Here is a 15,021-nt window from a genome sequence, read left to right on the forward strand (position 1 = left end):
AGAGTTAGCACAAGGAGAGAAATCATAAAGATCAGAACAGAAATAAATGAAGTAGAGAGACTAGGAAAACAATAGAAATGATCAATGAAACTAAGAGCTGTTTCTTTGAAAAGGTAAACAAAATTGATAAACCTTTAGCCAGATTCATCAAGAAAAAAAGAGGGCCCAGATCAATAAAATCAGAAATGGCAAAGAAGTTACAGCTAACACCACAAAAATAACAACGAATCATAAGAGATTACTGTGAACAACTATATGCCAATAAAATGGACAACCTAGAAGAAATGGACAAATTCCTAGAAATGCACAGTCTCCCAAGTCTGAACAAGGAATAAATAGAAAATATGAACAGACCAATTACCAGAGCATTGAAATTGAGTCAGTAACAAAAAATTCCCAGCAAACAAAAGTCCAGCACCAGATGTGTTCACAGGTGAATTCTACTAAACATGTAGAGAAGAGTTAACACCTGTCCTTCTCAAACTATTCTAAACAATTGCACAGGAAGGAATACTTCTGAACTCATTTTACAAGGCCAGCATTACCCTGATAACAAAACCAAGCACACCACAAAAAAAGAAAATTCCAGGACAATATCACTGATGAACATAGATGCAAAAATCCTCAACAAAGTATCAGCAAACTGAAATCAACAATACATTGAAAGGATCATACACCATGGTCAAGCAGGGCTTATCCCAGGGATGCAAGGATAGTTCAATATCTGCAAATCAATCAATATGATAAGCCATATTAACAAATTGAAGAATAAAAATCATGACCATCTCAATATATGCAGAAAAAGCTTTTGACAAAATTCAACATCGATTTATGATTAAAACTCTCAACAAAGTAGGGACAGAGGGAACAAACCTCAAAATAGTAAAGGCCATATGATAAGCCCATAGCTAACATCATACTCGATGGTGAAAAGCTGAAAGCATTTCCTCTAAGAACAGGGCCAAGACAAGGATGCCCACTCTTGCCACTTTTATCCAACATAGCACTGAATGTCCTAGCCACAGCAGTCATACAATAAAAAGAAAAGAAATCCAGATTGGAAAGAGAGAAGTAAAACTGTCACTGTCACTGCAGGTGACACACAGTACACATAGAAAATTCTAAAGATGCCACCAAAAATTCATCAATGAATTCAGTACAGTTGCAAAATACAGCGTTAATATGCTGAAATATGTTGCATTTCTATACACTAACAATGAACTATCAGAAATTAAGAAAACGGTCCATTTACCATAACATCAAAAAAACAAAAAAACAAAAAAAACAAACATAGGAATAAATCTAAGGAGATTTACTCTGTACTCGGAAAACTCTAAGATACTGATGAAAGAAATTGACGATGACGCAAATAGATGGAAAGATAATACAGTGTTCATGAATTGGAAGAAGTAATATTGCTAAAATGACCATACTACCCAAGGCAATCTACATATCTAATGCCATCATATCAAAGTACCAATAGGATTAGTCACTGAAGTAGAACAAATAATTCTAAAATTTGTATGAAAACTCAAAAGACCCCAAATAGCTATAGCAATCTTGAGAAAGAAGAACAGATCTGGAGGTATCATGCTCCCTGACTTCAGACTATACTACAAAGCTACAGTAATCAAAACAGTATGGTACTGGCACAAAAACAGACACATAGATCAGTGGAACAGAATAGAAAGCCCAGAAGTAAGCCCAGACATTTATGGTCAATTAATCCAAGACAAAGGAGGCAAGAGTATGCAGTGGGGGAAAGGGAGTCTGTTCAAGAAATGCTGAGAAAAATGGACAGCTCTTGTAAAAGAATGAAATTAGAACATTTTCTCATACCATACACAAAACTAAACTCAAAATGGATTAAAGACCTAAATGTAAGACAGCAAACCATAAAATCCTAGAAGATAACATAGGCAGAACACCCTTTGACATAAATTGTAGCAATATTTTTTTTGGATATCCCTCCTAAAGCAAAGGAAACAAAAGCAAAAATAAACAAATGGGACCTAATTAAACTTAAAAGCTTTTGCGTAGAGGAGGAAACCACTGACAAAATGAAAAGACAACCTACTGAATGGCAGAAAATATTTGCAAAGGATATGACTGGTAAGTGATTAATATTCAAAATATATGAACAGCTCATACAGCTCAATGTCAAAAAACCAAACAACCCAACTAAAATGGGCAGAAGACCTGAATAGACATTTTTACAAGGGAGACATACAGGTGGCCATCAGGCCCCGTGAAAAGATGCTCAACATCACTAATCATCAGAGAACTACAAATCAAACCCACAATGAAATATTACCTCACACTTGTTAGTATGACTATTATCAAAAAGAGTACAAATAACAAATGTTGAAGAATGTGGAGAAAGGGACTCTTGGGCACTTGATGAGAATGTAAATTGGTGCAGCAACTATGAAAAATAGTACCGAGGTTCCTCATAAAACTAAAAATAGAACTACCGTATGATCAGCAACTCAACTCCCGAGTAAATATCTAAAGAAAGTGAAAACACTAATTCAAAAAGATACATGCACACCCCAATGTTCATAGCAGCTGTTTACAATAGTCAAGATATAGAAGCAACCTAAGTGTCCATCAACAGATGAATGGATAAAAAAGAAGTGGTACTATGTACAATGGAATACCACTCAGCCATAAAAAAAGAATGAAATTTTGCCTTTTGCAACACATGGATAGACCTGTTTATAATCTATAAACATTTGAATCACTATGATGTACACCTGAAACTAATATAATATGGTAAATCAACTATACCTCAATAAACAATTAGGCAAAAAAATGAATTTGCATTGGTTTTTAAAAATATAAATAAATAATATAATACTACAGCTTTATGCATTTTTATAATGAATGTTCTAATGTTACATGTTGTAAAATTTTAGTGAGTGTTTTTTATGTTAAGTATCCTTCAGTTTTACTAATATATTACTGGACTTAGTAAATTATGTGATTTGAGCTTTAGTTATACAAATTGGGAAAATCGTTTAATTTTTCTGCACATTAGTTTTATATCTGTGAGATTAAAAGCCTAAACTAGATTATTTTCTTTGTGTACAAATGATATGTAAATGTTTAAAAACATCTGTTTGAGATGATAAAAAAATAAGAAAACGTATGGAGGATGATATAACCATTATATATATACCGACTCCCAAATTAGCAAATGTCTTATTGAAGTATTTTATGCTTTTAAAATGTTTTTTGTAAGGGGTGAATGAAATGGGTGAAGGAAGTCAAAAAGTACAAACTTCCAGTTATAAAATAAAGAAGTACTGGGGATGTAATATATAAGGATGGTGACTCTGTCACAGTTAATAATACTGTGTTGCATATTTGAAAGTTGCTGAGAGAGTAGATCTTGAAAGTTCTCATCCCAAGAAAAAAGTTTTAACTATGTATGGTGACAGATATTAACTAGAATTACTGTGATGACTACTTCACAATATATAAAAATATCAAATCATTATGGGAGACTTCCCCGGCAGTCCAGTGGTTAAGAATCCGTTCTTCCACTGCAGGGGGTGTGGGTTCAATCCCTGTTCGCAGAACTAAGATCCCACATGTCACGTGGCTTGGCCAACAAAAAAAAATCATTATGTTGTACACTTGAAACTAATGTTATTTGTCAATTATACTTCAATTTAAAAAGTTTTTTAAGTAGTTTTTTGTCTTTAAAAATATTATATACATGCTAGAGCCCTAATGTAGTACTACTGAATGAATACCTCTGATAGTATGGTCAGGAATTCTGCATTTATTTTTTCTGACTTATAAAAAAAATTGTAAAAAAGACATTATAGTTAAAAATGAAATTAGTTCCTACCCCTCTCTGGTTCCATTCCCTCCCTCCCTCTAATGATTAATTGTGGTAATCATAGAGCTGTTCACAGATTCTTTTTCTTTTTCTTCTGGTCATGAGGTAAGATAGTGCTTCCTTATTCCTTTTTGAAGTTACCAATGGACATGTGATTTGCTTTTCGATTAATGAAGTGCAGTGGAAATGGCATGTATCCCCTCCAGGTGGAAGATTTCAGAGCTAGCATGTGATTCACTGCTCACCCCTCCACTTGCTAAAGTGATTGAGGAAGGTTACAGAAGCTCTTTAAACATAGTCCCAGAGTGACTATAATGAGCAAAGCCTCCTTCCTTCCTTCCCTCCTTCCTTCCTTCCTTTCAGCATGGGATATGCAGCATGAAAAGCAACAAGAAAAAAAAACCCTTTTGTTAACCCATTGAAATTGTGGAGCTGTTTCTTGCCAAGGCATCCCATCTAATGCCGGAAGTTTTACTATATGTAAAGTTAACAGTGTTGTACTTGGTGTTTTTAAAAACTAAATGTAAATGGCATTCTACTGTATTTTTCATTTAGCAACTTGCTTTTTTTTTTTTTTAACCTCTATTTTGTTTTTTGGATCTTTCCACATTGATACTTACAGCTCTAATTCATTGATTTAAACTACTACATATCATTCTGTCCTGTCAATTTATTACCATTGGTAAATCTATTCATTACTGATAGACATTTAGGAAGCTTCAACTTTTCCAGCATTTTAAATAATGCTGCAGTGAATATGCTTTTACTTGTCTTCTAATATACATTGCAACTGTTTCTCCACAAGTGAATTACTGGGTTTGTAGGTTATGTACAACTTCAATGTTATAAATATTGACGAAGGCTTTACAGCTGGGAATGGTGCTGTTCCTACCAGTGAGGATGATAGACAGCATAATTGGTGGTTGATTAGAAGGAGTATTCAGAAGTGTTTTGTCTCAAGAGTGGAGAAAACTGACTCTAGATTAATGATGCTAAAAATTTAAAAACAAGACCAGGAAGGATCAAGCCCGTTCCTGATAACCACAACCTAGAACAAAACTCAAGGATATTTATATGAATACAAAAAAATCCAGTACCCAGCAAGGTAAAAATTTACAATGTCTGGTATCCAATTAAAAATTACCAGATACGGCAAAGAAGCAGGAGAATACAACCCATAATGAGGAGAAAAACCAATCAATCAAAACTGACCTAGAATTGAAGCAGATGAATTAATGAAAATGGACATTAAAACAGTTTTTATAACTGGGTTTCATATGTACAAGAATTTATAGTAAAAATTGAACATACTAAATAGAGGATGGAAGATATTAAAATAACTCACACTTTTAGTGGTGAAAACTACAATGTCCAGGATGAAAAATGGGATGGGTGGATGGGATTAACTAGCAGAGTGGACATTGTAGAGGAACAGATTAGTGAATGTGAAATACATGGAAACAACAAAAATGAAGCAGAGGAAAAAAAGACTATAACACATGAACAGAGTATCAGTCAACTTTGGGCCAACCTCAAGAGTCCTAATGGTGGAGTAATGGAGTCTCTGTAAGAGAGAGCAAGTAGTACAGTAAAAATATTTAAAGAATTAATGGCTGAATTTTTTCCAAATTTGATGAAAACTCTAAACCCAGAGATCCCCAAAGTTTAACCAACCTCAAGCACAAAAACACGAAAAAAACTACAATAAGGTACATTTGTAATCAAATTGTTTGCAATTAGTAATAAAGAGAAAAATCTTAAAAACAGTGCCCCCCAAAAAAGGGCATATTATTTAGATGGAAAAAATAACGATGATGCATGTTTATTGGAAACAATGCAAATGAGAAGACCATGGGGCAACACCTTTTCTTTCTTTGCTGAAAGAAAAAAAAGATAACCATAAAATTATTAAGACATTAATGAAAGGAATTGAAGACAAATGGAAGGTATTCCATGGTCATGGGTTGGAAGAATTAAGATTGTTAAAATGTCCACACTACTGAAAGCAATCTGCAGATTCAGTGCAATCCCATCAAACATTCCATTGGCATTTTTCATAAAGACTTGAATATAAGACCTGAAATCATAAAACTCCTAGAAGAAAACATAGGCAGTAAGCTTCTTCCTATCAGTCTTGGTGATGATTTTTTGGATTTGACACTAAAGCAAAGGTGACAAAAGTAAAAATATACAGGTGGGACTACATCAAACTAAAAAGCTTCTGCACAGCAAAGAAAACCATTAAAATGAAAAGGCAGCCTACTTAATAGGAGAAAATATTTGCAAATCATATAGCTGATAAGGGGCTAATATCCATAATATATAAAGAACTCATACAACTCAATAGCAAAAGAACAAACAGTCTGATTAAAAACCTGGCAGAGGGGCTTCCCTGGTGGCGCAGTGGTTGAGAGTCTGCCTGCCGATGCAGGGGACATGGATTCGTGCCCCGGTCTGGGAAGATCCCACATGCCGCGGAGCGGCTGGGCCCGTGAGCCATGGCTGCTGAGCCTGCACGTCCGGAGGCTGTGCTCCGGAACAGGAGAGGCCACAACAGTGAGAGGCCCGCGTACCACAAAAAACAAAAAAAAACCTGGCAGAGGATCTGAATAGACATTTTTCCAGATTAGGCGTATAGATGGCCAACAGATACATGGAGAGGTGTTCAGTATCACTAATCATCAGGGAAATGCAAATCAAAACCACAATTATCTATCACCTCACACCTGTTAGAATAGCTATTATCAAGACAACAAGAACTTAGTGCTGGAGAGGATGTGGAGAAAAGGAAGAAACTCTTGTGCAGTGTTAGTGGGAATGGAAATTGGTGCAACCACTGGAAAACAGTATGGAGGTCCCTCAGAAAATGAAAAATGGAACTACCATTTGTCCAGCAATTCATTCACTTTGGGCTATTAACCTGAAGAAAACGAAAACAGTTACTCAAAAAGATATATGCACCCCCATGCTCATTGCAGTATTATTTACCATAGTCAAGACATGGAAACAACCTAAGTGATTGCTGATGGATGAATGGATAAGGAAGATGTGGTGTATATAGACAATGGAATATAATTTAGCCTTAAAAAAGAATGAAATCTTGCCATTTGTGACAAGATGAATGGGCCTTGAGAGCATTATGCTAAGTGAAATAAGTCAGACAAAGACAAAGACTGTAGGACCTCACTTATAGGTGAAATCTAAAAAAACCAAAAAACAAAAAACATGAGCTCATAGATACAGAGAACAATTGGTGGTTGCCAGAGGCTAGGGATAGGGGTTGGCGAAATGGGTGAAGGGAGTCATAAGGTATAAATTTCCGTATAAAATAAGTCATGGGGATGTAATGTATAGCATGGTTACTATAGTTTGTTTGTTTGTTTGATTTGACTGTACAGGGTCTTAGTTGCGGCACACGGGACCTTCATTGCTGCATGCGGGATCTTTAGTTGCAGCATGTGGGCTCTTAGTTCCGGCATGCAGGCTCTTAGTTGCGGCACACATGCAGGATCTAGTTCCCTGACCAGAGATCAAACCCGGTCCCCCTGCATTGGGAGCACAGAGTCTTATCCACTGGACCACCAGGGAAGTTCCCAGCATGGTTGCTATAATTAATAATACTATAGTGCATATTTGAAAGTTGTGAAGAAAGTAGATCTTAAAAGTTCTTATCCACCACCCCGCCCCACAAATTTTTGTAACTATGTATGGTGATGGTTGTTAACTAGAATTATGGTGGTGATTATTTCACAGTATATACAAATATTGGATTAATTGTACGCCTAAACTAATATAATGTTATGTCATTTATACCTCAAAAAATCCCACAGAATTATTTACCCACCAAAAAATATCCTTTAAAAATGAACGTGAAGAAAGATGTTTTTCAATCATATAAAAGCTGAAAGAATTCATCACCATCAGACCTGCATTATAAGAAGTATTTAAAGAAGTCCTTTAATAAAGCATGGAGAAAATGATGCGGGATGGGAATCTGCATCTACACAAAAAAGTGCAGAATACCAGATGTTGTCTTTATGTGTGTAAAGACTGTTCTATTAATATTCAGATCTCTAAAAGATAATTGTTTAAAGTGAAAATAATAACTATATTGTAGAGGTTATAACACATGTAGGAATAAAATGCATGGCAACAATACAAAGGTTGGGAGGGGAGGAATGGAAGTACACTGTTGTAAAGTTTTTAGATTATACAGAAAGAGACCAGTATCACTTCATGGTAACTGTTAAGTTAAAGATGTATACTACAAAGCCAAAATCACCCACTAGAATAATACAACGAAGAAACTCAGTAATTGTATTAAATGACATTGCCTTGGATTTCAGGAGCTATGGTGGTGTTTGAAGAAACAGATAATAATTAATAGATTAATAAAGGATGGCTACAGTTATAAACTGTGACCTTAAAACCAGAGCTCTCTGTTATAAATAAGAAGAAATAATTGTATTAAAATAGGATACATTAAGGAAAAAAGTTTTTGCATGCTTGCCATCAAATTTGTCCCAATAATAAATTAACTAGTGGAGCAAGCAATGGCAAAAGGATAAAATAAAATTGTGACTTGTGAAAGGATTGGGACCAATCGTCGAATATTAAAATTTTGGTAGGAAAATGGAAACAGAACTAATCTCCAAATCCCTTATACCCTTTTCTCTGTAGAGTGACATCTTTCACTTCCACAGAGTCAATGTGAGAAAATTGGACATTTTTTTTTAGAGAATTTATGGCCTTGCAAAGAAATGGAAGAAGCTATAGAAGAGAACCAGTGACCTCTTTTTCCTACTGCCTGGACTTTTAAATTTGCTTCATTGTGTTATCTAAATTCTACCATCAAATGTCTTACTTGGGTTGAGCAAATGCAGATACCTAAGGGAAGGAAAATAAGAAGTTGTCAGTTTTAAAATGTACTAGTTAATCTATGCATGTATACATTCATCCATTCAGTTGACACTTACAGATCCTCTGCTGTGTGCCTGACACTATGGTAGCTGATGGAGATATATTCATTAGCAACTTAGGGAGCTCACAGTTGATAGGATAGCAGGCATCTAAACAAATAGATTATAATAAAGTGTGATGTGTGCAATAATCCATTCAGTGTTCAAAATACAGAGGTATAATAAGACAAGGGTTAACTCTAACTGGAAGAGAACATCAGGGAATGCTTCCTGGAGATCCTGATGCGTTAACCTCTGGGCTGGATTTGAAAGCCAGCTAAAAGGTTTGAGTGGCTGAAGATATTGGGAGAGATCTCGTAGGCAGGGGAATTACATGTGTAACATATAGATGCTTGAAACAAGTTGCAGTCTAGGGAGCTACGAACAACTCAGTGTCATTAGAGGATAAAGAAATGTGGTGGGGAAGGGACGTGTGGCAGTTGCTGAGGCTGGCGTCAGATCAAAAGGGCCTGGTAGGCAACCTGGGTAAACTTACATATTCTAATTCTTTGTTGGGTTCGTTTGAAATTTTTACACACTCAAGCGTGTCTTTCACACAGGCTTTATTTCTCTCCTCTTAACCCTTGTGTCTTTTACTTCTTGCATTTGTCCTACTGCACTGGCAGAGACCTTCATTCCATGTTAATAAAACTAGTGAGACAAGAACCCTTACCTTATTCCCTATCTCAGAGTAAATGGTTTTGGCTTTCACCGTTAATGTTGATGTAGGTTCCTTATAGACATTCTTTAACAGATAAAGGATGTTTCCTTCTTTTCCACTGATTGCCAAGAATTTTTATCCTGCATGGACTTTGAATTTTATCACATATCTTTTCTTGCATCTACTAAGATACTCTGTGATGTTTCTTTTCTGTGCTGGTAATGTGGCAACTTATATTGATTGCTATTTTATTTATTCATTTATTTATTTTTACATCGTTGTTGGAGTGTGGTTGCTTTGCAGTGTTGTGTTGGTTTCTGCTGTGTGACAGGGTGAATCGGCTGTGTGTGCGCACGTGTCCCCATATACCCTTGATTGCTATTTTAAAATAAAACTAATTTTGCATTCCTGAAATAAACCAAACTTGATCATGGTAAAAAAAAAAAAAAAAAGGTGGCCTGGTAGGACATGATAACTGTGCTGAGGCTTGGCTTCATTGGTGATACCAGATGATTGCATTTTAGGCAGTAAACAGGCACAATTAAACTTTTGTTTTTGAGAGATCGCTTTATTGTCATTGTGGAAAAAGAAGAAAAGCTAGAAGAATGAAGAAAAGAAGATGGATCTATTTGGAGGGTAGAATTTGAGGATTCCTTTTTTGTGGGAGTTAAAGGAGATAGGGTCTAGGGTAACTCCCAGGTTTCTGATTTGTGAGTTGTGATGCTGGCAACTGAAATAGAGAATAAAGGAAGCTGAACAATGTTGGGATTTTAGGGGAATGGCAGGGAGAGGATGAAGATTGTGAGTTACGTTTGGTCGTGTGTGAATCAGTACGTGGATATATGTGGAACTGAGGACTAGAAACAGATTTAAGAGTTAACAGGGTATAGGAGGCTTTCTACGAGCCCCCAGACTAGCCATTTTGCTCTGTTTAATTGCTTCCGTAGCCCTCACACTTCCTCTTTGATAACATTACACTTGTAACTCTCTGTCAAATCTCTATCATCCTCTATTGGATTGTGAGGTCCTTGTTGAAAGGGATCTTATTTGTTTTGTTCACCAACTCCTTTCCAGTGCCCAACACAGTACCTGGTACATGAGACTGAATAAATGGGCATGGACATGAGTGCCCAGGGGAAGAGGGCATAGAGAAGAGAGGTTGATGGCTCAGGGCTGCTGGGTACAGTCATATGGCTGTGACTGTGTGTGACTCTGCCAAGAAGCAACCTTAAGGATTACCACCTTACATACGTGTATACAATGGAATATTACTCAGCCATAAAAAGGAACGAAACTGGGTCATTTGTAGAGCCGTGGATGGACCTAGAGACTGTCATACAGAGTGAAGTAAGTCAGAAAGAGAAAAACAAGTATCGTATATTAACGCATATATGTGGAATCTAGAAAAATGGTACAGATGAACCGGTTTGCAGGGCAGAAATAGACACAGATGTAGAGAACAAACGTATGGACACCAAGGGGGGAAAGTGGAAGGGGTAAAGTGGGACGAATTGGGAGATTGGGATTGACATATATACACTAATATGTATAAAATAGATAACTAATAAGAACCTGCTGTGTAGCACAGGGAACTCCACTTCGCTGTACAGTAGAAACTAACACAACATTGTAAAACAACTATACCTCAATAAAAAAGAAAGGATTACCACCTTACAGGTGTGAGTGGAGAAAAATCTTGCAAAGGAAATGGAAGAAGGAGCGCTTGGACAGCTATGAAGAAAATCAGGAAGGACTTTATCAAGGAAGTTAAGGAAGGGAATTGTTAACAGTTTCAAATACCCAGAGAATTCAAATCAAACATGAGCTGATGAGCTTATGAGCTGGTATAGGAACATAACCAGTATTTACAAATTGTTGTTGGCTTGTTTGCTGGTTTTAGCAAAATATCATTAAATGGTATTCTGTGTCAGCATAAGGGAAGAAAGGCATAAAATCAAAGTGACTCAAGTTCTTCAAAAGGGGTTATTGGAAACCAAGAGATATTCTCTCAATAAGTGCAGCAAAGCCATTTTTCCCCCTTAGTGTTGGAAGAGTTAGCTATTCCTTTGTAAGTAGTTTCCTTGTATGTGGAGATCATGTTAAGTGAAAAATGTGTTTCTTTAAATGTTAAAGTGTGGTGAGATGCTCAGTCTGAGAGCTGCGTGGGCACTAAGACCAGCTGAGGGAAGAGCAGATTGAGTGAAATGACAGGCAGGATCGTCCACACTGTTTAAATTCTTCTTTCTTTCTTGCTTTGTACATATTTGCCATGTTGTTATCATTGAATTTGGGTAAGTTAGTTGCTCATATGGAGCAACTCCACTGTGTGTTGCAGAGCGGGAGAGAAGAGGGAGAGGTAGGAAGGTTGAGAGAGCAGTGTGTTTGTAGTTTTGGTTTGCCCTGTGTTGTTTCTTTTATTTGGGGTTTAAAATTTTTCTTATAATATTGCTCAAAAATCTTATCAGATACGCATGTCTGTGTGATATTTCATTGATTTAGAACTTTATAATTGTATCACATTTTAGATTTTACAGATTGTCATGTGTATTGTTGCTTAATGCTGCAACAGCTCCATTAGGTAGACAGGACCGATTTTTTAATTTTGGGGGGGGGGGGTTGTTGTACCAAAGATTCAAAGTTAAGCTACTTGTCAATATCATAATAATCCTGTGATCTTTTCATACCATATTGTTCATCCAAAAAGCATACCAAATTGTGTGTGTGTGTTTGTTGTTTCAATGTAGTTAATTTTATTTTAAGGAAACATATACATGAATTGGAGAATTGTCTTCCTCTGGGCATTTTGTTGTCTTTTTGCTCTGCCTTTGTTTTTTAGGTTCTTGTTATCAAATAGGGTCTTTTAGAACTCTCTGAGAAGAAATAAAAGTTCATCAAATTTTGCATCACGTGTTAACTGAGGAAAAATATCAAGTCTGTATGTAGTTTGAAAAGATTACCCACCCCACCCCACCCCCAGAATATTGTGGTATCTTAGAGTGGAGCTCCTAATATAATTTGTGTACTGTTTGAGTTACTGGTCGTGAAATTAGTTAAGTGAGGGTGTCAGCATTTAAAAATAATGAAATAGAATAGAAAATATGAGTGCATTGCACATGATAGAAGTGTTATCTCCTGATACTTTTGTTTCGGAAATATATATATGTATGTATGTGCTGAGGCACAGGTATAAAATGTATTTCCTTACTGTGGGTCATGGTCAGAAAAGCTTGTAAACACTGGCTCAGAAAACTCTCGTTCATTTTATCTTCTTCCAGCTTTTGTTACATTATTGAATGGAGAACAAGCCCAGAATGCAATTCAGATGTTTCATCAATATTCATTTCGAGGAAAAGACTTAATAGTCCAGCTCCAGCCAACAGATGCTTTGCTATGTATTACCAACTTGCCCACTTCTTTTACGTTAGAAGAGTTTGAAGAACTTGTTCGTGCTTATGGAAATGTCGAGAGATGTTTTCTGGTCTACAGTGAAGTTACTGGCCATTCCAAAGGCTATGGATTTGTGGAATACATGAAAAAGGACTTTGCTGCAAAGGCTAGATTGGAGCTATTGGGTAAACAGTTGGGAGCATCAGCTGTCTTTGCACAGTGGATGGATGTTAATCTCTTGGCCGCAGAGCTCATTCATTCTAAGTGCCTTTGTATAGATAAACTCCCTAGTGACTACAGGGATTCAGAGGAGCTGTTGCAGTTTTTTTCCAGTATCCATAAACCTGTGTTTTGCCAGGTATGTATTTTTAAGTCATCATTTGCAATATTTAAAAATATCTGCATATGTATCTGCATGCACTCACGTATTTATTATACCTATGTAAATATCACAATGGATAATCTAATTCTAATTGAGTCTGTAATGAACACTTTAATATTATGGTAAATTTTATTTATTTATTTTGGTAAATTTTATTTTATTTATTTTTGTATTTATTTTTGAATTTTATTTTTTTATATAGCAGGTTCTTATTAGTTATCCATTTTATACATATTAGTGTATATATGTCAATCCCAATCTCCCAATTCATATGATGGTAAATTTTAAATCCATCCCTTTTGCTGATGGGCCAAACTATATTGTCTTTATATAATTATGTCTTAGCAAACCCATCACTTAACACATCCACCTTCTCATTCCATCCACTCTTGAACCATTCATGCATTGATCCCTTTATCCATCCACATTTTGTTTATCACCTTCTCAGTGCCAGACACTATATTGCTAAATGTCGGAAATGTAGAGAATAGAAAGATACTCTCTTAATACCGCACAAGTTTGTGGAAGAGACTGACAAGTAAGCAGATAATTGTAAATCCTGTATGAAGACTGATACAATGGAAAATAGAAAAGTGTTACGAGGTGTAAAAAGAATGCCTTATTCTATCTTAATGGGGTCATGGTAAGTGAGACATTTAGAGAAGATCCTGAAAACTGACAGCACTGGTAAGAATTTTCAAGCACTTTGAGTAAAATTAAATATGTTCTACTAAATAGGCAAAAATATATACTGTATACAACTGAGAGGTTATCTAGTCTAGCTTTCCATCTCGTAAAAAAAAAACCAAAAAACGTTATAATAATTGTGAGTGATCATTTAGCTTCTGTTAAAATGTTTCAAAATAATGGAAAATTCACTAGATCACAAGTCAGGCCATTACATATTTAAATGACTCTCATACTGAATGTAAATATTCTTTAAAACTGCTGATGCTATGGAATTAAAATGACTTTGTCTTTTGAAAGACTTAAAATGATAGTGTCATTTATTTGGCATGAAGGTTATAATGAACCAGGAATAATAAAAATATTTTAGAAGTTTTCAAAAGGTTAATAAAGCCACTTTACAATGCCTTTATCAGTAGATCTGTTAAACTCAGGCTGTCTCGCTTGGTAGGTTAACATAGACTATATGGAAGACACAGTCTTCTTACCTCGTGGTCAGAAGGGATCAGATTACAAATCTGATTTTAAGATTTGGTTTGGTTAAAAGGAATGAGGTTGTAGGAGAAATGTTTGGAAGAGGTAGATATTTTTCCTTTCTCCCATGCGAATGGAAGAAGTTTTATGGAGGAAAAAAATATTTGAGGGCAGTTTTAAAAGGAAGGAAGAATGTGAAGAAAAAATAGAAATTAGGTCTACTACACAAAAAGCTTCAAAAATAAGAAAAGAAACTAAAAAGGACTGGAAAATGATTTAATTGTAGTATCAATTTATGGGATGCCAAATTCAAATAGAAGTATTGTAGATGTGTCTTCTCAAAGACATACGAAGCTGAATTTTATCACATTTATCACTTTATAGCATCAGTGTGTTTAAGATGATTCAGACATGTTCAACACTTAGAAATTTTTAGTGTCTTATTTTGTTCTTACTTTTGCTCTAGAAACTTTTTAGTGTCTTATTTTGTTCTTACTTTTGCTCTTTGTACCAGTCTTTACAGATCCAGGACTTTAGTATCTTCTTTTACACTCTTACAGGTGGGTGACTGGAAATAAATTGAGTTCTGCATTGCAGGAGTTTATTTAGGGCACATTCAGAA

At 35.6% G+C, this 15,021-nt stretch overlaps 1 protein-coding gene across 5 annotated transcripts in view; it reads left to right on the plus strand.

Moving 5' to 3' along the window:
• RAVER2 (ribonucleoprotein, PTB binding 2) overlaps nucleotides 1-15,021 on the plus strand; it is a 108,553-nt gene that overhangs the window by 23,020 nt on the left and 70,512 nt on the right. For all 5 annotated transcript variants that reach the window (XM_060023252.1, XM_060023267.1, XM_060023261.1 and 2 more), the window contains exon 3: nucleotides 12,745-13,214. In XM_060023252.1, the coding sequence (XP_059879235.1) occupies nucleotides 12,745-13,214 (470 nt within the window). The remainder of the gene's footprint in view (nucleotides 1-12,744; nucleotides 13,215-15,021) is intronic.

This window comes from Delphinus delphis, chromosome 1 (assembly GCF_949987515.2).
Source record: "Delphinus delphis chromosome 1, mDelDel1.2, whole genome shotgun sequence".
In the NCBI taxonomy this organism is placed as follows: Eukaryota; Metazoa; Chordata; class Mammalia; order Artiodactyla; family Delphinidae; genus Delphinus; species Delphinus delphis.